This window comes from Mesoplodon bidens (genome assembly GCF_964165515.1).
Source record: "Mesoplodon bidens genome assembly, chromosome: 18".
Lineage (NCBI taxonomy): Eukaryota > Metazoa > Chordata > Mammalia > Artiodactyla > Ziphiidae > Mesoplodon > Mesoplodon bidens.
The window spans coordinates 53,043,108-53,065,601 of NC_138175.1; the positions used below are offsets into that span (position 1 = coordinate 53,043,108).

The 22,494-nt window shown below is 51.9% G+C and overlaps 1 protein-coding gene across 6 annotated transcripts in view; it reads right to left on the minus strand.

Annotated features, from left to right (window-relative positions):
* Positions 1-4,686: 4,686 nt before the first annotated feature.
* Positions 4,687-22,494, minus strand: part of ODAD1 (outer dynein arm docking complex subunit 1) — a 30,816-nt gene continuing 13,008 nt past the window's right edge. For all 6 annotated transcript variants that reach the window (XM_081216534.1, XM_081216530.1, XM_081216535.1 and 3 more), the window contains exons 5-15: positions 17,892-18,014; positions 17,421-17,534; positions 13,674-13,741; positions 10,037-10,224; positions 9,674-9,808; positions 8,765-8,847; positions 8,465-8,633; positions 6,416-6,579; positions 6,224-6,327; positions 5,824-5,902; positions 4,687-5,753 (exon numbers count right to left, since the gene is read on the minus strand). In XM_081216534.1, coding sequence (XP_081072660.1) covers positions 5,220-5,753; positions 5,824-5,902; positions 6,224-6,327; positions 6,416-6,579; positions 8,465-8,633; positions 8,765-8,847; positions 9,674-9,808; positions 10,037-10,224; positions 13,674-13,741; positions 17,421-17,534; positions 17,892-18,014 — 1,761 coding nt within the window. In that variant the 3' untranslated portion in view covers positions 4,687-5,219. The remainder of the gene's footprint in view (positions 5,754-5,823; positions 5,903-6,223; positions 6,328-6,415; positions 6,580-8,464; positions 8,634-8,764; positions 8,848-9,673; positions 9,809-10,036; positions 10,225-13,673; positions 13,742-17,420; positions 17,535-17,891; positions 18,015-22,494) is intronic.

The window sequence follows — 22,494 nt, forward strand, 5'->3', positions numbered from 1 at the left end:
AAAAAAGAGCAGGGCTTTCCTGGTGGCGCAGTGGTTGAGAGTCGGCCTGCCAATGCTGGGGATACGGGTTCGTGCCCCGATCCAGGAAGATCCCACATGCCGCGGAGTGGCTGGGCCCATGAGCCATGGCCGCTGAGCCTGCACGTCCGGAGCCTGTGCTCTGCAACGGGAGAGGCCACAACAGTGAGAGGCCCGCGTACCACAAAAAAAACAAAACAAAACAAACAAACAAAAAAAGAGCAGATCAGTGGGTGCCTGGGGTTGGAGGTGGGACAGGAAATTGACTGCAAGCTGGCAAGAAAGAACTCTGGGGGGTTCACGGGAATGATCTAAAACTGGACGGTGGTGATGATTGCACAGCTCTGTAAATTTGTGAAAAACCATTGACTTGTACACTGGCAATGGGTGGATTTTTTAAATTATTAATTTATTTATTTTTGGCTGTGTTGGGTCTTCGTTGCTGTGTGCAGGCTTTCTGTAGTTGCGACGAGCGAGGGCTACTCTTCGTTGGGTGCGTGGGCTTCTCATCGCGGTGGCTTCTCTTGTTGTGGACCACGGGCGAGGGCTTCAGTTGTTGCAGCACGCGGACTCAGTAGTTGTGGCACACGGGCTTAGTTGCTCTGCAGCATGTGGGATCTTCCCAGACCAGGACTCGAACCCGTGTCTCCTGCATTGGCAGGCAGATTCTTAACCACTGAGCCACCAGGGAAGTCCCAGTGGGTGGATTTTATAGTCTGTAAATCATACCTTAATGAACCTGTGGAGGAAGAAAGGAAGGAGAGAAAAGAAGTCATAGGTCCTCTTGGGAGTCAACAGCTGTGTGGCGCCCAAAAGCTCTACTAAATTCAGCTTTTGGTGTTTTGGGGAAAATCTGGAGGCAAAGGATTCCCCCCCTCCCCCCCGGCCTGAGCAAAAAGACTCTCTAGCTTGGTGCTTTCTCCCTCATGCCAGTGGACTGTGTTTCCCAGACTCACTGCTTTTGTCCTAGAATCTGGGTGCATTCAGGCCCCTCCCCATCATCCCCAGACCGTGCAGAAGGAATTGGGGCACTCCCATCCCAAGGGAGCGCTGTGCGGAGGAAAAGGACCCTGGCTGGGAGTCAGAATCCCTGGACTCAACTCTGAGGGGGAAAAAATATGGCTTTGGGGATTCCCTTCCCCGCCCCATGCCCAGATCCTCAGTCCCTACAGCTGTCAAATGAGAATTTTAAACACTGGGTTTAACAGACTTAGGCCCCTTCCAAGTACTTTACAAATATTAACTCATTTAATGCTCACGACAACCCTGTGAAGTGGGTGCTATTAGTCCCATTTTGTAGCAGGGGAAACTGAGGCACAGAGAGGCTAAGCAAGCTGCCCAAGGTCACAGCCGGCTGGGGGCGGGCGAGATTCTACCTCGTGCCGTCCTGCACCGGACTAGGTGGGTAGGCTTCCCTGTACTGGTGGGGTCTTGAATTTGGGATCTTGTCCGTCCTCCCCCATCAGGATGTAAGCTCTGGGATGGGGGAGCTCGTCTGGTGCACACAGGCATTTAATGAACATGGTGGAATCAAGAAGGGATGAGTGGATATCTTAGGATGGCCACATCCCTTCGTGACCGCCTGCGCCCTCCTGCCGTGCTCTACTCGGGGAATTCTATTCGTGGTCAAGACGTTTAGTCCCAGTAAACTCGATCCTCGGGGCGAGGGGTGACCCCAAGGAAATCACCAGCTTGGGCTGAGTCAGGACGGAGAAGAATCCGCTCACAGCGGGGCACGGGCGCCACCTGGCGGCGGAGTTCTGCTAAGACAGAGCCGCTGGGAGACCCGGAACGTTTGCTTCGGGTGAAGTGGAATCAACATGTGAAAGGGAGTTGATATCGGGTGTCATTAGTGGGCAGTTGTCTGAAAATCAGTGTATGATGATGGGTGCCATCTACCAGTGGCTTCCAAACTTTTCTGACCGTGACGCACAGTAAGAAATCATTTCACATCAACATGGTTTCATCAAATACCACCCTGTACTACAGGATGTTTTTTATTCTACTGTATTCCTGTTTTTAAATGTTGGTCAGATCCCCTGATCACGCCTCCAGGGATTCCCCCTCTGACTTCAAGATGAACGGAGCTCAGAGAGGTGAAGACACTTGTCCAAGTCCACACAGGTTGTATGCGACAGTGCCAGTTTCTGCCTCAGTCCTAAAGCAGAGAAATCACTAAATGCTCCAAATTTCACTGCTATTGAGTACAATTTAATTTAGTCCTTTCTCCATTTTGCCAATAAGATTGAGCTGCACTGGTCTGCTGTTTTCTTATTACTGTATAATGTAAATGAATGACATTCCCGAGCTCAGGCTTAAAAAATGCAAGTCGTCTTATGTTACAAAATGAATCTGAGACAGCAATAAAGAATCTGCATTGAGGTGGCACTCGCAGCATCATTGCCAACACCACCGTCACCATCGTCACCACGGTCATCATCGTCATCAGCACATCCCCTTCTCTGTCACCATCAGCATCACTCGTGATCATCATCATCACTGTCACCACCTTCATTCACCATCATTATCGCCATCCCCATTAGGGCCATCGCCGACATCACCACTATCACCACCACTGTCACCGCCACAAAAATCACCCCCACTTGAAAGCACGTATCAGCAGCCCACTCTTTTTGTCTCCTAGCTACAGCCTTGGCCCAACAAGCCTGCGTCCTCCATCCCTCTCTCCACCCTGAGCCGCAGGGGATGTGACTATGACCCCGAGGGTAGTGCTGTCTTACTTGGGAACCAAGAGGATTCTGGGTTTGATGCTCTGACTTTTTTTGGGGGGGGGTGGTACGCGGGCCTCTCACTGTTGTGGCCTCTCCCGTTGCGGAGCACAGGCTCCGGACGCGCAGGCTCAGCGGCCATGGCCCACGGGCCCAGCCGCTCCGCGGCATGTGGGATCTTCCCGGACCGGGGCATGAACCTGCGTCCCCTGCATCGGCAGGCGGACTCTCAACCACTGCGCCACCAGGGAAGCCCCTCTCTGACTTCTCTTTAAGTGGCCTCAGTTCTATTCTGAGCCTGTTGCCACAAGGTTGACCATCCATATATGGTGAGCCCAGCCCCTGGACCAGGGGAGGCTCTGCTCAGTGAAGCTCTAGGACCCTTGAGGTGGCTGAGACTCAGGGTGGGGTATTTAAGGCTGAATACCTCCTGCTATAGGGGTTTGAGACCACTTTGGGGAGGGGAGACCTGCGGGTCTGGGTTCTCTGTGCTCATTGTCCTGTCTTAGGAGAGAAGAGGAAGTCCCTCTGGGATGGCAAATAGGGCCGGTGGTCATGACTGCCCCCCTCCAAGATGAGACTTCCCAGGTCCCAAAGGAGAAAGTAACAATGACAGCCTAACTTCCAGAAGTCACATTCTAGGGAGTTGCCATTTCCATCGCCTTCCTGAAATACCCGTTTTTAAATTTCTTGTTCACTGTTATATCCCCAGAGCCTAGTACCCTGTATGGCACATAGTAAGTACTCAATAAATGTTTGTCAAATCAATGGGAAAAGAGATGGAGAGTCCCCCTCCCCTGCAACTGTTAGGGAAGAGATGGGATTCTGCATATCGTTAATTCAAAGGATCTGATTTGATGCGGTGTGAAGGGGAGAAGTTTTACAAAATTATTAACTTTGTACTGTGCACTAAAGAGACTGTGAAAATTAATAATTCATTCCAACATCTCCTGTTCCTTATGAATATTTCTCAGAAGTGATTTCAACAAAAATGTTTTCTAGCATGCCCCAAACTGTAGGAGTTGTGGTCAGGTCCAGTGACTATTCCCTCCAGAAGAAGGCTTTCACCCTGCTGGGTTGTCTTGATCATTTGCTGCCCTGCTTTTAACATCCTGCCTGTAAACTGAATAAATACAGGTAAGCTTTCTCATCAGATCACAAGATCGATAGCCCTTTCCCTCACGATGGGAAATTAAATCCCATGACTCTGATGGATTAATTATTTTACAAACAAAACTAGTGAGCCCACGTTTGCACTAAATTAGCAAATGGTGCCAGGCCCACCGATGACTGAACTTCCGGGATGGCTGACAGTAGAAGGTGGCGACCCCTGCTCGCAGCCCCGACACACACAGGCGAGAGTCACTTCCAATTCTGTCCAATTTTTTGAGTCCAATTTTGAAGATTGTTTTGTGTTCTTAAAGCACTCTTATAAAGCCTGTGTGTTGAACTGCATTTGTGAGAACAGAATGTGTTTCAGGTCCCTTATTTTTAATACTTTCTTTCTGTTGTCACTATTTATATTCTTTATATGTCTTGATTAAAGCTAATTAATCAACGACGTGATGGGCAATTTGGGGGCAATTTGGAGTTTTCTTTCCTGTGCAATTTTGAGGTAGCAAGGTTGACATGCTGCTTTCAGTCCCCTCTCTTGAGATATGAAGAATTCCAAAATATAAATTAAAAAATGTTAAAGGTACACACCGAGATTCTGGGGTTGCTTCTTACTGCAGCATAACCCAGCCTATCCTGACTGATACAGTTCCTGGTTCTCAGTAGAGCCTGAAATGTGCAAGTCTCAAAAAAAAAAAAAAAAAAATGAGCAAATGAATGAATGGCAGGGAATAGGGACAGGGTCATACATTTTCTCCTGGGCCAAAGGTAGAGGAAACAGCCATGTCTTACGCTCACTCACTCACATATATGCTTGTAACCAGGCTGGGGTAAAAATCAGACTCTGACCTTTATTTCCTATGGTCACAGCTCATGCTGACCCTGATGTCTTTGCCCCTATTCTTCCCCCACTGGTCAGTACTGGGGACTCTTGAGGAGGACAAGGAATGAGGCGCTACAGAGACAGGGGCATGAGATGCAAGGAGAGGAGAGGGAGTTAGAAGTGGGGAAGCCGAAACAGGAGGTGGGGGGGATAATCAGAGAGGTCAGAGCAGAGATGGGGAGACAAACATGGAGACAGGACAGAGACACACTGAACGGGAAGCCTAGAGAACAGAAGATTGGGGAACTGAAAGGGAAGGGCAGGTTGGAAACAGAGAGGGGGACCAGGCGACCGATGAGGGGGAGCTGATGGGAGGAGGTGCAGAGACAGAGTGAAGGGGAATTGCAGACAGGTGTGCAGGTAGTTCACCCAGAGCTGGGCGAGAAAGACGGAGAGGCACAGGGGAAACTGAGAGGCAGAGACCCAGAGAAGGCCCTGCAAGGAGCCAGGGGCAGGGTGGGGGCTGGGTGCCCCTACTAGTTGCTCTGGGAATCTTTGCTGGTGGTGGAGACCCGGCTGCTGCTAGAGGCAGGGCCAGTGCTTGAGACTTGGCCTCTGCTGGACTCGAGGCCTCCACTCGATTCTGACTCGGGGCTTTTTCTCTCCGGGCCCCCAAAGCTCTCGTGGTCTCTGTTGGACCCCAGGTAGCTGCTAGAGTTGGGGGGTGTGACAATCACTCGGCCCGCAGTCGAGCCCTGGCTGGACATAGGTCTCCCGGTGACGGCGCTGGTGGAGCCGAAGGTCGTGTGGCCTGCGCCGGAGCTGGGGTCCCCAAAGGGGACGCGGCCGACATTGGAGCCGGTGGCGCGGCCTCCACTGGACGCCAGGATGCCGCTAGCCCTGGGGCTCATGAGGGAGCCGGAGACAGCGCTGGGGCTCTTGGGCAGCAGGGGCAGGCCGGAGCTGGCCTGGGTGCTGGAGAGGGTCACGCTCAGGGTGCTGTCCACCTTCGTGACGGCCTCCACCAGCTGCTTCAGGTGCTGCCGCGTCGCCTGCTCCCGGGCCTCCAGCTGCGGGGGAGGCGAGTTAGGGCCCCAGAGGAGGAAGAACCGCCCCGCAGCCGCGGGCACCCGTCCTCACCGACTTCACCACGTGGCTCAGCAGTTCCTCCTTGCTCAGCGGATAGTCGTCGTTGGCCTCAAAGCCTGGGGGGTCCTCACTAAAGTGGGTGGAAGACAGGAAGGGACGCTACTCCTCGACCTTCAGAAGGCCGATGGCGCCTCATTGCCAGGCCCTGAGACCCTCAGCCGTGCGCCGGGTTCTGAGCGCCCTTCACCTTCGGGTCCACCCAGGGCCCCATCGAATGTCCCTGGAGCCCTTACTCCTTCCGATTCCCCCGAAGTACCCACTTCATCTACTCCCCCGCCCCCGAGCCCCACTCACCCTCCAGTCCCAGGGGCCCGCCCACGCCTGAAAACCCTCCCTTCCCGTGTCTCCTCTGCCCCCGTGGAAGCTCCCTGACCCTTGCCCTCTGGCTCACAGATCGTCAGGGGGCTGAGGTGGGGCCACTTCCTTGGGAAGATCCTCGGGGCTCTGGCCCAGCACCAGGAGGGCTGCGTTAGGCGAGCTGGCAGAGAGGTTGTTCTGGAGGGTGGAGAAGCCAGTGGTCGGCTCAGGCCCGTCCCCAAGGCCCCGGCACCCTGTCCCCACTCCGCACCGTCTGCACCCCAACCTGGGTTTCGAGGAAGGCCTGCACCGTCAAGAGCTCCACCAGCCGCTTCTCGATGACGCCCAGGAAGAGACCTATGTCCCGGTCTCTCACGTGGATCTTGACCCCTAGGAGGTCATTGGTGACGGTGCTGCCACACTGGGCCCTGGTGAGGAGGCTCTGGATACCTGGGGTCAGAGGGGACAGGCCATCATGGATCCGGTGCCCATGGGGTGCCACCCTCTCCTCTCCTCAAGGCCCTGCTGCCCAAGCGAGGCTCAAAGATGCAAAGGGACTTGCCCAAGTTCAGACAGCCAGGCGGGGGGAGGGCATCGCGGTGTGGCCGGCCACCGGATTCCAGATGACAGAGGGCAAAAAGCGAGGGAAGTCCAAGGGAAACGTGACAAGGGCACCTCCACACAGCCAGTCCTCTGCTCACGGCTCAGAACCACCCAGCTTCCACCCAGCCCAGCGAGTGCACGGCTCAGGATGTGCTTCTCCCACAGAAACACACACACGTGCTCCACGGGAGAAAGCAGAGGAAATTCACAGCTGCACCAAGGCTGTGACCCGCTCTCACAATTGGCCCGCTTGTATTTAGTTAACGGGTTATTGTGAATGAAATAAGATGCACCCATGACCTTGACAGAAATCTGCACCCAGCCTGTGGCATCCCTACCACCCTCCCCTGCCTCCCCCACCTGAGCTGCAGGCTCATATTCAGTTTCCTCCGGGGGTCCCTCTCCGAACAGTCCGCAATACCACTCACACTGAGATCAGGCTCATCCCCCAGAGCAGTTCCTCCTCCCAGGTTCTGCATTGCACCTGCACCGGGCCAGACCCCTGGTGCCTCAGCCCTCATCCCCCCATAGCCCCTCAGCCCGACACCTCTGTGCTCCATCTCTCCCTCTCCATCCTCATCCCCCTCCCTCCTATCCACCCCCCTCTCCTGCTCACAACCCTCCCATGGCTCCCCAGCACCCCCAGGAAAAAGCCTCAGCCTGGCATCCGTTTAGGATCTGACCCTCTTCAACTCCCACCCACGCCCTCTCTGCATAAAGAACCTGCCTTCCTTGGATGCACCTCCGAGCCTTGGCCCTGCCTGCTGGGAGCATCCCGTCTCCCCAGTTTTTCGGTTAAATACTCATCCTTCAAAATCAGCCTCAAGCATCATGGCTCCCAGGAGACCTCCCCTGTGACCCCAGCAGAGCCAATGTCACGGGCACAGGGCCCGTGCTGAGAAGGGCCCCACGTTTGGTTTGATGCTGTGCTACTGCCACTTGAAATTCTTGCCAGTTTGTAAACAAGGGGCCCCGCATTTTCATTCTGCAGTGGGCCCCCCAAATCCTGGCCCTGCACTCCACTCCGAGTTAAGGCATACCCTTCCTCCTGCAGAGCCCAAGGTGTCCTCCTTCCCAGCCCCTGGGTTACGAGTATCCAGAGCCCGTGTCAGTCTCTTCCCCGCCCTCCCCCTGCCCGGTCCTCAGCACCTAGCACAGGGCTTGTCACCGCAGTCCCTACAACAGAGGGAGAGAGGGTCTGCCAATACTTGAGCTCCGACCGCGCAGCGCGAGGTGGCCCTCCTGCTTGCTCCCCACCACCGCTGCCACCTCCCAGTCTCTCTCTGTCCCTCATCCCATCTAATTCTCATGCCGACCCTACAACCTAGGCACTGCTATTCCACTTCCGGAGGGGCTCCAACAGAGGAAACCACACACCAAAGTTCACAAATGGTGGAGCTGGGATTCAAACCCAGGGCTGCCTGACTCTCATGGACTCCACACTGGAAGGGTGAATGGATGGTGGATGCAGGATAGATGGATGGATGCAGGATGGCTGGATGAAGGCTGGCTGGCTGGATGGATGCAGAATGATGATGGATGAGTGAATGGATGGTTGGATGGATATAGGATATGGGATATGTTCTGGAGGGTGGAGAAGCCAGTGGAGAAGCCAGACGACAAGGGAGTGCACAGAGTGGTCCGTGGAATGTCTCCGCGTGGCCGGCCCGGGCAGGGCTCTCCGCCTGCTCATCGCATCCTTCCAGATGAAGAAGCCGGGGCGGGTGCTCACCGGTCTTGAGCTTCTCCAGCTGCCCGCGAAACTTCTGGAAGCGGGCCTCCAGGTTCTCGGCCTCTGTGTGCACCTCGTCCACGCGCTGCTGCAACTCGGCCCGCTGCTGCTCCTGCCTCGAGCGGCGGTCCTCCTCGCTGCGGCGCAGGCTCTCCAAGGCCTCCTGCAGCTGCAGGGGCAGGGGCGCGACGCTGCGCCCAGCTCGGGAGGGGGCGCCAACGCGGGTGGAGGAGGGGAGGGGGAGGGGCGGGGGCGGGAGCGGGGGAGGGCGGGGGAGGGGGAGGGGCGGGTCTCGCTCACCCCCTTGATCTCCTTCTGCAGATGCCCCAGCTCTGAGTTCTGCTCACTGATGAAACTGAACTCCGCGAAGTTCCGCTCCTCCACTGGGGGCGAGTCGGGAAAGGCACGGTCCAGAGAGACAGAGACCAGCAAACAGAGACACACACAGAAGGGCAGAGAAAGAGATGTTGAGAAAGGCAACAAAGACACAGAGACAAAGAGAGACAGAGACGGAGAGATATAGGCAAAGAAATAGACACAGGGGACACACAGAGAAACACAGGGCAAGGCAGAGCGACAGAAAGAGATAGCGACCGAGGGAAAGTCACAGAAATGCCGAGAGAGACACAGAGAAACAGGGAAGTGAGGGAGAGAAAACGGTGAAGGTCGGTAAAGAGAGAACATTAGACCCCGGGAGAAAGACAGCAACAGGGACACGGAGATAGGCACACAGAGGTTGGGGGGAAGATTCCCAGGGAGACCCGCAGGCCCAGGAATGAGGGAGGCAGAGGAGGGAGGGAACGGGGAAGGGGAGACGGATGGGGGAGGCGGGAAGGCAGACACGCCAGGGAAACTGGACAGAAAGAAAAAGACGGAGATACACCCAGTGAGAACAGAGAGATGCTGACGGGTGGAGACACACAGAGAAGGAAGGGGTCAGAAGGCCCGAGACGGGGGTAGGAGAGAGGTTGGGGAGAAGCGGGGGAGAGAGAGGGGCGGAGGCAGGGCGGACGGGAAGAGGCGAGTAGGGCGGAGCCCGATTCCTGGTCCCTCCAGCGCAGGTGGAGGAGTCCCCAGGGCCGAAGCGGAGGCCCTCGGAGACCGAGACGGAGCACAGCCTGCACTGGTTTCCGGGGGGCTGGGCGCCGTGCTCCTGCCCCCCCTCCTCCCCGCCCCTTCCATCCCCACCCCCTACCCCCAGGGACTCACACTCCAGGTACTTCTCCACCAGCAAGTCCAGGTCGCTCTCCCCGGTCAGGTGGGACAGTTTCTTCAGGGCGTCCTCGTAGCTCAGCACCAGCTTCTCATAGGAGGTCTTCCGGAGGCCTTCGGCCACCGCCCGGGCTGGGGGGTGAGGCGTCAGTGATGTCGGCGTCGGGGGCGGCCACCAGGGCGGAGGGGCCTGGCTGGGCACGCTGGTGGGGAGGGGCAACAACACCGCAGCCGCGCAGACCCCGCCCCTCCAGCGCCGCCCTCCGGCCGGCCCCGCCCCGCGGCGAGACCAGGAGCGAGCCGCTCCGCCCCTCCCCTGGCCCGGCCTGCTGCAGGCAGAGGTGGCGGCCCCGGCCTCACCCCGTTGCTCGCGCTTCTCCACGACGGCGGGATCCGGCTGCCGATCGACGTTCTTGAGTTTGAGGAAGCGGCGCAGCTGCTCCAACTGCGCGATCTGCCGCTCCAAGCTCTGCACCTTCGTGTCGTTCTGGGCCACCTCCTTCTCCGCCGTCTCCCGCAGCGCGCCTAACTTGGTCTTCGTCTTCTCCCTGGGAGGGGTGGGGGGTTAGACCCGGGTCAGGGAGATCGGAGGTTGGATTTGGGTTCAGACTGGGGCCCAGGGAGGGGCGGGGTCAGCCTGGGGTTGGAGGGTGAGTGGGGCAGGGTCAGTCTTGAGTCACAGGGATGCGCGGGGTCATCCTGGGGCTGGGGGGGGGGTGAATGGGGTACAGTCAGCCTGGGGTCTCAGGGACGCGTGAGGTCAGCCTGGAGTCACAGGGATGGGGCAGCATCAGGTTGCCGTTACCCTGCGGTCACAAAAGGCAGAAGATTGTCTAGGTTCCTAGAGGTGGGTCAGGATGGGGTTATGGGGCAGAGTCGGGGGCTCACTCACTGAGACTCCCCTGGCCTGCTTGGCCGAAGGTGGAGCTCTTAAGCTTTTAAACGTAGTGCAGCCAACTGTAAACTCAAGAGTGCCCCAAGCCTACTTCACAGGTCACAGGATCAAAGGTCAGAGGGTCGTTAAGTTGGGAGAACAGCAGGTCAGTTGCCTCAGGTCCCTGCCCGTGGACCATTCTAGCTCCCCTTTCCGCACCTTTGCCAACCTTGGTTGCCTCGACTCAGGGCACTAGCTTCTTACTCTGTTTAAATTCCTCTGAGGCTTACTCGGGTCAGTCCTCCTTGGTGGGAGTCCTCTCCTGGCACCCAGCAGCCCTGGCCCCCGGCGACCCCTCTAGCAGCCCCTCAGGGATTAGGACTCAGAGTTCTTTCTGTGCCTTGGGCTTCAGGCCAACAGAAGGGCCAGGAAGAGGGAACCCAACTTCCCAAGAGCCTGGCCCCGCAGGAGATGCTCTAAAGCAGCATGCCATAAGTCCCCACAGCAGCCCATGAGATAGATACCATTACTGTTGCCATGTCACAGTAGAGGAAACTGAGGCTCAGAGAGGGGAAGTGACCTGCCCAGGTCAGCCAGCAAGGAAGCACTGGAGACACTGGCTGCTCTGACAGAAGTGTTGGTCCTGACAGCTGCCCCCTGCCTTCTAACGGAAGCCACCCTATCTTCGCACCCAGCTAGGCTGCCCACTGCAGTCAACTGGAGGAGTGTTGGCAGAGGCTAGATCCTGGTGATGCAAAGACAGGCCAGCAGGCCATCACTTGTGGGATGTGGCAGAAAAGATGAGCGGGGCCAGATTCTCTCCTCAGAATTTGAATTGGGAAATGTTAAGAAGGGGACAGCGGGAAGCCGAAGCTAAAAGGATGTATAGAGAGAAGCCACAAAAGGTCATGTTATGAAGGCCAAGTTAGGAAGAAGCCAGAGCTATGCGTGAACAGAAGCCATGAGTCAAGGCTCTGAAGAGGTCATGGAGGACCACAGGTAACAAATTACAGAATCAGCCATAAAAAGGCATGACGTACTGAGAGATGCTACAACGTGGGTGAACCTTGAAAGCATTGCACTGAGTGAAAGGAACCAGACACAAAAGGACACATTGTATGATTCCATTTGCATGAAACAGAAAGGTAAATTTACGGAAAGGCAGATGTATATCGTCGAGACAGGAAGGAGACTAGTGGTTGCCAGGACGCTGGGGAAGAGGGAAAGAGAGAAGAACTGCTTAATGGTTACAGGTCTCCTTTGGGGGTGATGAAAACAGAAGTGATGATTGGACAACATTATCAATGTACTAAATGCCACTGAATGGTACATTTTAAAATGGTGAATTTTGGGACTTCCCTGGTGGCGCAATGGTTAGGAATCCGCCAGCCAATGCAGGGGACACGGGTTCAAGCCCTGGTCCAGGAAGATCCCACATGCTGCGGAGCAACTAAGCTCGTGTGCCACAACTACTGAGCCTGCGCTCTAGAGCTCGCACGGCACAGCTACTGAAGCCCGTGCGCCTAAAGCCCATGCTCCACAACAAGAGAAGCCACCGCAGTGAGAAGCCTGCGCACCGCAATGAGGAGTAGCCCCCGCTCGCCGCAACTAGAGAAAGCCCGCGCAGCAAAGAAGACCCAATGCAGCCAAAATTAGATAAATAAATAAATAAATAAATAAATAATTTAAAGGTGAATTTTATGTGCATCTTAACTCAAAGGAAGGAAGGAAGAAGGAAAGAAAGACAGAAGAAGGGAAGGAAAGACGGAAAGAGAGAGAGGAAGAAGGAAGGAAAGAAGGAAGGGAGGGAGGGAGGAAGGGGAAGGGAAGAGAGAGAGAAAGAAAAGAAAGAAAGAAAGGAGGCAGGACGGAAAGAAAGAAAGAAAAGAAAGGAGGAGGGCTTCCCTGGTGGCGCAGTGGTTGAGAGTCCGCCTGCCGATGCAGGGGACACGGGTTCGTGTCCCGGTCCGGGAAGATCCCACATGCCGTGGAGCGGCTGGGCCCGTGAGCCATGGCCGCTGAGCCTGTGCGTCCGGAGCCTGTGCTCCGCAATGGGAGAGGCCACAACAGTGAGAGGCCCGCGTACCGCAAAAAAAAAAAAAAAAAAAAGAAAGAAAGGAGGAACAAAGAAAGAAAGATCACAGAGACCATAAGGTAGATTTGGACTATAACCAATGTCATGAGGAATCATGAACCATGATAAGCAGAAGTCATGTGGTAGAAACAAGACACTGAATAGAAGGTAAGAAACCACTTGGAGCAAGAGAACAGGGCTAAAGCTCAGCGAGGAGCAGAGATGGGATAAGAGAGAGAGCATGGAACCCAGGAGAGCCCCGAGGCAGAGAGAGGCGTCCGTGAGCAGAGCAGCTGGGGCTTCTAGACTCCCCACAGCATGATCCTGTATCTGAAGGTGGCTTGAGAGAATCTCTGTCCCTTTCAACCAATACTGACAAATATCAATCTAATTACAGTCATTCACTGATGCTTCCTACATCCTGGCCCCCTGCTATGTGCACTTACTTAAGTCTCTATTTTTTTTTAATATTTGTTTATTTTTGCCGGCGTTGGGCCTTAGGTGCAGCACACGGGCTTCTCTCTAGCTGTGGTGCTCGGGCTTAGTTGCCCCGAGGCATGTGGGATCTTAGTTCCTCGACCAGAGATCGAACCCGCGTCCCCTGCATTGGGAGGCAGATTCTCAACTACTGGACCACCCGGGAAGTCCCTTACGTCTCTTTATTTATTTATTTGGCCACGCCCTGTGGCTTCTGGGATCTCAGTGCCCGGACCAGGGATTGAACCTGGGCCATGGCAGTGAAAGTGCAGAATCCTAACCATTGGACCGCCAGGGAATTCCCCTTAAGCCTTTCTACATCCCTATGTGCTACATGCCATTAACAGACTGGGGCTAAAGAGGTTGATTCATACACCCAAGGAGAGGGACCTTGCCCGAGAAGCTGGGAAATCAGTGGAGGGGGGAGAGAAAGGGGCACCTTAAAAAAAAAAAAAAAAAAAAAAAAAAAAAAGGATGTTCTGACAATCTATTTCTTGAGTTTGGAACCTTCCCACCACTTCCTTAAGAAAATGCATGGACTGAGTCATCTAGGATGCCTCCAGGGGCCCTACCTGATGGTGTAGGCAGAGGTGCAGGAGACCATAAGGGTCCTGACCGTGTCCTGCAGGAGATGCATCTCCTGCCAAGAGAACAAAACAGATGCCACTTCTAACACCCTCATCACTGGAGGACCCTCCTTTAAGCCCCACGTTTCCCCAATAAGAAGTGAGGCTCCTGGGCCTTAGACACTTGGACCTTCCTAATTAGCAGCAATCGGTGAAAGGGATTTTAAACAGGTACCAGGTGAAAGGAAAGCCAGATTGACGAGCAGGAATGCAGTGAAACGTTGGGCTGCCCTGGTGGCGCAGTGGTTAAGAATCTGCCTGCCAATGCAGGGAACACAGGTTCGAGCCCTGGTCCAGGAAAATCTCACATGCTGCGGGGCAACTAGCCCATGCACCACAACTACTGAGCCTGTGCTCTAGAGCCCACGAGCCACAACTACTGAGCCCCTGCGCCTAGAGCCTGTGCTCTGCAACAAGAGAAGCCACTTCAACGAGAAGCCCACGCACGGCAAAGAAGAGGAGCCCCCACTCGCCGCAACTAGAGAAAGCCCGCGCGAAGCAACAAAGACCCAACACAGCCAAAAATAAATAATAAATAAATAAATAAATAAATAAGGAATGCAGTGAAACATCCAACCCAGAATATTCCTAAGAGTGCTGACCTAACTTTGTGGTGGGGGTCAGAAATGTGTGTGAATTTCATGATTGTGACCACGCTAATCTGTTTTCTAGCTCTATGGAAGTGTCTTTGCAGAGTTATGCGTAAAAAGGGTTATTTCAGGAGAAAGACAAGAGGAAAGTATATATATATTTTTATACATATACATAATGTGTATATATGTATTAATGTATATAAACATATATACACACATACACATACATATACATATATGTGTGTATATATTAATGTAATACACACATACATATATATGTATGTATAAATACATGTGCATGCGTATGTGTGCACGTGCACACACACAACACACAAACACATACACTTTTGTAACAAGAAACCTAGGATGGATAACCAGAAACTATGGGGGCTGAATGGGAACGAAGTGGAAGAGACGGTGAGGAAATGATGTTTCTGTGGCTTACCTTTTGGCATAGTTTTGATTTGGGAACCCTTGTCAATGGTTTACATATTGATAAGGAAAATTAAATCAACAAGGATAGGGGAGAGAACTAAAACCAAATACAAACAGAAGCAAGTGAACCGAACTGTATTTCAAACAAAGAACAGAACCACAAAGAAGACCAAAAAAATAGGAACGAATCCCAGTGACTTCTGAATACAATAATGTGAGATAGATAAATAGATAGATAGATACCCATGCCCTCAGAGAACAAAACAATCTGCAAACAAATCTTGAACGCTCAGGTTCAGGGGGTGTTAGTACAGCTATAGCAATTCTGAACCTCTCTTATGTGTTTTGTAGGATTGAACAAGTGAGTACGTATATAAACGCTGTTGGGGGCCAAGGTTCCCACTGTGGGGAAGAAAAAGATAAAATAGGGAAGGTTCAAGAATAACCCAGTGGTGATGGACTGGAATGAGAGGCACCGACATGAACTCACAATTTTAAAATATGTGCGTGGGGGGCTTCCCTGGTGGCGCAGTGGTTGAGAGTCCGCCTGCCGATGCAGGGGACACGGGTTCATGCCCCGGTCTGGGAAGATCCCACATGCCGCGGAGCGGCTGGGCCCGTGAGCCATGGCCGCTGAGCCTGCGCGTCCGGAGCCCGTGCTCCGCAACGGGAGAGGCCACAACAGTGAGACGCCCTCGTACCGCAAAAAAAAAAAAAAAAAAATGTGCGTGTGTTTCCTAGCTCTCTCCAGAGAAAGGGCGTCAAGGCAGGGACACCCCAGTAGCAGCGAGGACTCCTAGTCCCTGTAATTTGGTTTCTCAGCACCAAGAGAAGAAGAAGCAGGACTCCCCACTAGGAAGAACCAGGACTCCATGGAGAAATGCTAACTCGAGAGTTAAGGCTGATCAAGTACAAGAAAATCTGGACTATCTTCCTGTGCCAGAAAGTAAGGAAGTGTTCAAAAAAAAAAAAAAAAAGATGGGCTTGTCAAAAGGACAGAGAAGCCAGCTTGAGGTGGCTCCCACCAGCCAAATCTGAGACAATCTGAACATCATGATGAGCTCTATGGATTATAACCCATAGAATAAAGTAAGAATACATGAATGCTTACTGATAACCCATAAATATACTTAAGAAGTTCTTCCTTAAGTAAAGTGCCATCTTATAAATGAAGAAGAAATTAGAGAGAAGAATCACCATTTGGTAGCCATTACAATAGTAATTATGCAGGCAAAAATCATTAAGGGATGCTAGAACAATTGGGTGAAAATGTATCAGGGAACAGGATATTTACATAGTCTCAAAGAACCTCCCTGGACTCAGTCATTACAAAGAGGAAAACTCTATGTTGGAGAAACCTGGCTGAGCAAGCAATCAAGGTCAACGTTACTAGTTATGGGACAAACTTACACTACGTGCCTACTGATATAATGCCCGCAAATGACACAATACCACCTCTGTGATATTCCACCAAAAATGCACAACTTGAATCTAATCATGGAGAAAGATCAGATAAATCCACATTGAGGGACGTCGCACAGCACAACTGGCCTGGATGCTTCCAAAATGTCAAAGTCATGGAGACAAAGAAGGGCCGAGGGGGACTTCCCTAGTGGCGCAGTGGTTAGGAACCCGCCTGCCAATGCAGGGGACACGGGTTTGATCTCTGGTCTGGGAAGATCCCACATGCCGCGGAGCAACTAAGCCAGCAACCCACAACTACTGAGCCTGTGCGCCACAACTACTGAAGCCTGCGTGCCTAGAGCCCATGCTCCACAACAAGAGAACCCACCACAATGAGAAGCCTGCACGCTGCAACGAAGACCCAATGCAGCCAAAAAAAAAAAAAAAAAAAAAAAGGGCCGAGAGACTGTTCCAGATGAATGAGGCCAGGACAACCAAATGCAATGTGGGATCCTGGCCCAGAGCCTGGAACAGGATAATTAAATTAGCTATAAAAGACATTGTTGGAACAATCATGAACTTTAAATATGGGCTACTTAGAATTGTAACAATCTTCAGTGCCCTTGGGTAAGGGCACTTTGTTTATATAAGAAAATGGTCTTGTGCTTAGGAAATACACACTGAAGTTCTTAGGACCGTAATGTCTGCATCGTACTCTCAAATAGTTCAGCAGTTGTGATAATAAATTATTTTCAGCAAAACTAATTACACACACACAGAGACAGAGAGAGGGTAAATTTGGCAAATTATCAATCTTGGTGAAGGATATATAGTTCTTTGTACTATTCCTGCACCTTTTCTGCAAATTTGAAATTATTTCAAAGTAAAACTTAAAGAAAGAGAGAGGGAGAGAATAAAGGAAGGAAGGGAGGTGGACGGAGGGAGGGAGGATTCTTCAAAGGACTTCAAAGGTTATTGAGAAATCCATGGAATGTAAATGGTCCTGCCTGCGCCTTGGTTGCCCTGGGTGATAACACTCAAAGTGACATCTCTGCTTTCTGCAAATCTCTATGAGGCTGCTTTCTTTGCTGGGGGCAGCCCGGAACATTCTCAGGTTTCCATTCCCTCCGGACTAAAGTAAACCTATGGCTCCGGGTGATTCCGTACTTGAGGCCCGAGTGTTGGAGAAAGTAGGGTGACTCTTGCATCCTCCCCTCCACTCCAGCTGGGCCAAGGGGTCCTGGGCTTCGGGGCCACTGACCTTCTGCAGCTTGCGGTCCACATTCAGAGAGCGGTTCCTCTCGATCTGCAGGAGGTCCAGCTCCTCCCTCAGGGTTGCATTCCGAACCAGCTGGTTGTCAAAGCGACAGGTGACCTGGGATGGGGGGTGGGGCGCGGTGCAGGAGAGGATGCCAAGAGTCTGTCTGAGGCCTGGCCTTCCTCCCTCTTCCACTCTCAGCTGAGAAGGGGGCACTTGTCAGGCAGGGGGCTCATTCCCAATTTGGGGGCTCTGAGAGCATCGCCACCCGCCCAAGACCCAAGCATCAGTCTCCTTTCCTGGGGGACCCTCCACCCCTCCAGGATCTTGTCTCCTAATCCCACTTAGGGAACCCACTATTTTAGGCCACTCTGCATTCAGGAATCTGGTCCACCGTTTCTGAAACTTGACTCCCATGCTCAGTTCTTCCCCCAAGAGTTCAGGTCGGGAGACAGCCAAGAGGCTGACCCTCACCCTGTCCAACTGGTCTTCAAGGATCTTGATCCTTCGCTGGTTCTTAACCTTCTGATCCAGGATGCATCCCGGGGCCTTGACATCCTTACGACGGGCAAAGATCCGGCTCTCCCATTCCTGAATCTGGAAGAAAGAACATGGTGCCTATTTGTTGACTGAATGTGGGAGAGATTGAGGGAATGAGGGAGACGAGGGGGAGGATGACTGGCTGAGTGTGGTTGACAGTTGCGGTCCTCGTGGCCCCAGCCATCTGCTGTACCCCTCTTCTGAGGTGACTACCCAAACTTCCATGTGGATCTGACTTCCAACCATAACGAGCTGCCCTGCCGGCCACATGACCCAGGTCCAAACAATCCATTTAGAGATGGACGTGTGACCCAAGCTGAGCCAGCCTGAATTCTTTCCTGGTATTTTGGGAGAAATGTGTGATCTGGATTGATGGGATGCCACACACAGTAGACAAAGTGGAGACAAGAGCCTGCGAGTGAGACAGGCTGGGACCTGGGACACTTTGCTGCAGTGCCTGCACCTGGACAAACGTCTCCTCGGGCAACGAAAAACAAAGGAACTATAAGGGACTAAAAATAACTGCGTGCATGCGCAGTTAGGGCAAATTCTGGACAAGAATGTACAAAAAGACCAAAAAACCCAGCTGCCACTCCTGAAGAGTCAGGAGCAAAAACAGGGGCTCGGGAGCAAAAGCAAGGTACCACGCGTGCCCCCTGCAGTACACCACCAGAGGGGTGGGCAAAACACCTAAGCCACTGCTCTGGCCCAACCTGTGGACACACCCCTACCGTCACCCCATAGAAGGGACAAGCTCGCCCCACCTCTGGGAGCAAGCAAGGGAACCTGTTACTCGTTTTCGCTCCCTGCTGCTGCAGCAGGGGCCCCAGTAAAGGCCTGCCTGAATTTCTTGTCTGGCCTCTAATCAATTTCTATTGACTGGGGAAGGACAAGAATCCTGGTCAATACCAAGAGGAGGGGAGGATGAGCCCTGATGCCTGAAACCAACTTCCAACCTGCCCTTCTAGAACACTCCCGTATTCATCTTGACTTGTTTGGGGTACGCTGTCTTCCCAACTAGATTGGAAACTCCACGAGGGCAGATTTTTATCTTTTCTGTGCTTGACACAGAGTTGGCATGCAACAGAACATGCAGACTAAATGAATAAATGAATTGCTTGATGCTGTGTTTCCCAATTTGTGCACCACTGTGGGTTGAATTGAGTCCCCTGTAAATCCGTATGTTGAAGTGGTAGTCCCCAGAACCTCAGAATGTGACCTTATTTGGAGACAGGGTTTTTACAGAAGTAATCAAGTTAAAATGAGGTCACTGGGTTGGGCCCTAATTCTACACGACTGGCGTCTTTATAAAAAAGGGGAAATTTGCACACACGGACATGCCAACAGGGAGAATGCCAGATGAAGATGAAGGCAGATGTGGAATCTTAAAAATATAACAAATTAGTGAAAGTAACAAAAAGAAGCAGACTCACAGATATAGAGAACAAACTAGTGGTTACCAGTGCAGGGGGAGAGGTAATACAGGGGTGGGGAGTGGGGGGTACAAACTATTGGGTGTGAAATAGGCTATAAGGATGTATTGTACAACACAGGGGATAGAGCCAATATTTTGTAATAACTGTAAGTTGAGTATAACCTTTAAAATTGTATTACAATTTTTTTTTTTTTTTTTTTTTTTTGGCGGTACGCAGGCCTCTCACTGTTGTGGCCTCTCCCGTTGCGGAGCACAAGCGCTGGACGCGCAGGCTCAGCGGCCATGGCTCACGGGCCCAGCCGCTCCACAGCATGTGGGATCTTCCCAGACCGGGGCATGAACCCGTGTCCCCTGCCTCGGCAGGCGGACTCTCAACCACTGGACCACCAGGGAAGCCCACAAAATTTTTTAAAAGAAATAAAAGATGAAGGCAGAGATTGGAGTGATGCTTCTACGCACAAAGGAATGCCAAAGATTGCCAGCAAACCACCAGAAGCTAGGCAAGATGCACAGAACAGATTCTCACAGCCCTTAAAAGGAACCAACCCTGCCGACATCATGCTTTTGGACTTCTGGCCTCCAGAACTGTGTGACAATAAATTTCTGTAGTATAAGCCACCCAAGGAAACCAATACATGCGCCAAGGCACCCCAGAGCATTGCAGCAAACTCAAAGGGGCAACCACAGGGATATTTTAAAGTTTGAGGGAGACACATTGACAGTGGTCAGGCACCACATGAACCTGGAGCTCAAGGTAGTTCCCAGGTTCAACGTGAGACGGTGCTACAATCCTTTTGATGACGTCCCATCTTTCTTTGTTGTTGTTGTTGTTGTTTTGTTTTGTTTTTTGGGTTTTTTTTTAACCATGCCACATAGCATACAGGATTTTAATTCCCCGACCAAGGATTGAACCAGTGCCCCTTGCAGTGGAGGCACAGAGTTATAACCACTGGACCACCAGGGAAGTCCAATGCCACATCTTTCTTTCTTCTTTTTTTTTTTTTTAATATTTATTTAGGCTGCCCCGGGTCAGTTTCAGCACGCGGGATCTTCGCAGTGGCATGTTTTTAGTTGCGAGATGTGGACTCTTAGTTGCAGCATGCGTTGTGGGATCTAGTTCCCCGACCAGGGTTCGAACCCAGCCCCCCTGCATTGGGAGTGTGGAGTCTTACCCACTGAACCACTAGCGAAGTCCAATGTCACATCTTTCTGAAACTGAGTTTTTAGCAGTTGCTGTGATAAAAATCAAATACCCCAAAACGGTACCATTGTGGGAAACTAAGCAAAGCGTACAAGGACTCTCTCTGTATCATTTCTTCAAACCACAGGTGACTCTACAGTTACCCCAGTAAAATTTTCAATTAAAAAACAAAGCAAGTACTGCACAGAAATCAGTGTGGAATGAGAGTGGTGAGTCCACTCTGACTCCAAGATCTGAAAAGTTGCAAAGTGGCCAATAGGCACAAACGTGCCACGGGTAATTGTGGTTTTTAAGAACGAAACACAATTTTTTTCAATTTATGTATATTATTTTTTCAAATGGTTTCTAGGTTGTTAGCATGCAAACATTTATTGGGTTGTTTGGTCCAAACTGCTATAACAGAGTTGTTAGCAGTGCAATATTGGGGCCCCTTGGATAGCTCTTGAGAGCTGATTGTTACATTTTCAGGAATTACATGAGTTAAATTGTTGGTAGTTTGAAATTGACCATTATATTAGTTTTCCATTTCTGCAGAAAAATTACAGTTGCCCTTCAGTATCCACAGGGGATTAGTTCCAGGACTCCCCTCAGATACCAAAATCCAAAGATGCTCAAGTCCCTTATATAAAATGGCATAGTGGGAGAGGCCACAAGAGTGAGAGGCCCACGTACCACAAAAAAAAAAAAAAGAGTAGCTCCCGCTCGCCACAACTAGAGAAAGCCCATGTGCAGCAACGAAGACCCAACACAGCTAAAAATATATAAATAAATAAATAGCGTAACCTCATCAAGGGAGGGACAACCCATCACCTGTGCCAAATTCTGCCGTCATGAGTTCTGCTGCCACTGAAGGGGCGGGGATTCTATGAGGGTGTGACTCACTGGGGGTCATGATAGGGTATATTCACCTCAGCCTAGATGAGAACATTGACGTTATGAAAATCAGAAAATGCTCATTGTAAATCAACTATACTTAATATAAAATTATTAAAAAAAGAAAAGAAAATGCTACAAATCAGGGTGCTTTCCCCCACTAATTGCTGGTTTCCCAGCGCACCCCTGTTAGATATTTCTTTGGGGGCTAAAAAATTTACTAAGAAATTAAGGGCTCCAGGAACAAAGAAAGTTTAGGTGAGATAGGCTGGGACCTGGGACCCTTTACTAGAGTGCTTGTACTTGGACCTGGACAAACGTCTCCTCCAGCAACAGAATACAAAGAAACTATAAGGGACTAAAAATAACTGCGTGCATGTACAATCAGTGGGGCAATTATGAACAATAAGACAAAAAATGGCCACAAACCAACTGCCACTTCTGAGGTGCTGGGAGAAAAAGCAGGGTACAGCTCATGATGCCCGCACACAGCACCACCAAGGGGGTGGGCAGACCGCCTAAGCTTCGCCTCCTGCCCAACCTACCCATTCACCCTACCCTCACCCCACCCTTCGGGGAGCAAGCAAGGGAACCTGTCACTTGTTTTCGCTCCCTCATCGCAGCAAAGCCTTGCCTGAATTCCTGGTCTGGCCTCTTATCAATTTCTATTGATTAAAGGGTCCAGTCTTGAGAATTCCCTGGCGGTCCAGTGGTTAGGACTCAGTACTTTCACTGCCGTGGCCTGGGTTCAATCTTTGGTCGGGGAACTAAGATCCCGCAAGCCGCGTGGCACGGCTTAAACAGAAAAGCAAACAGATAATATGCATTTTAAAAAATAAATAAATAATGAAGATTCCAATATTTGGCCACTGAAAAAGCTTGTGCAGTGTTGGGGGAAAAAAAGAGTCCAAGGATCCGAGTCAATAACATAGGTAGGGCTTCCCTGGTGGCGCAGTGGTTGAGAGTCCACCTGCCGATGCAGGGGACACAGGTTCGTGCCCCGGTCTGGGAAGATCCCACATGCCACG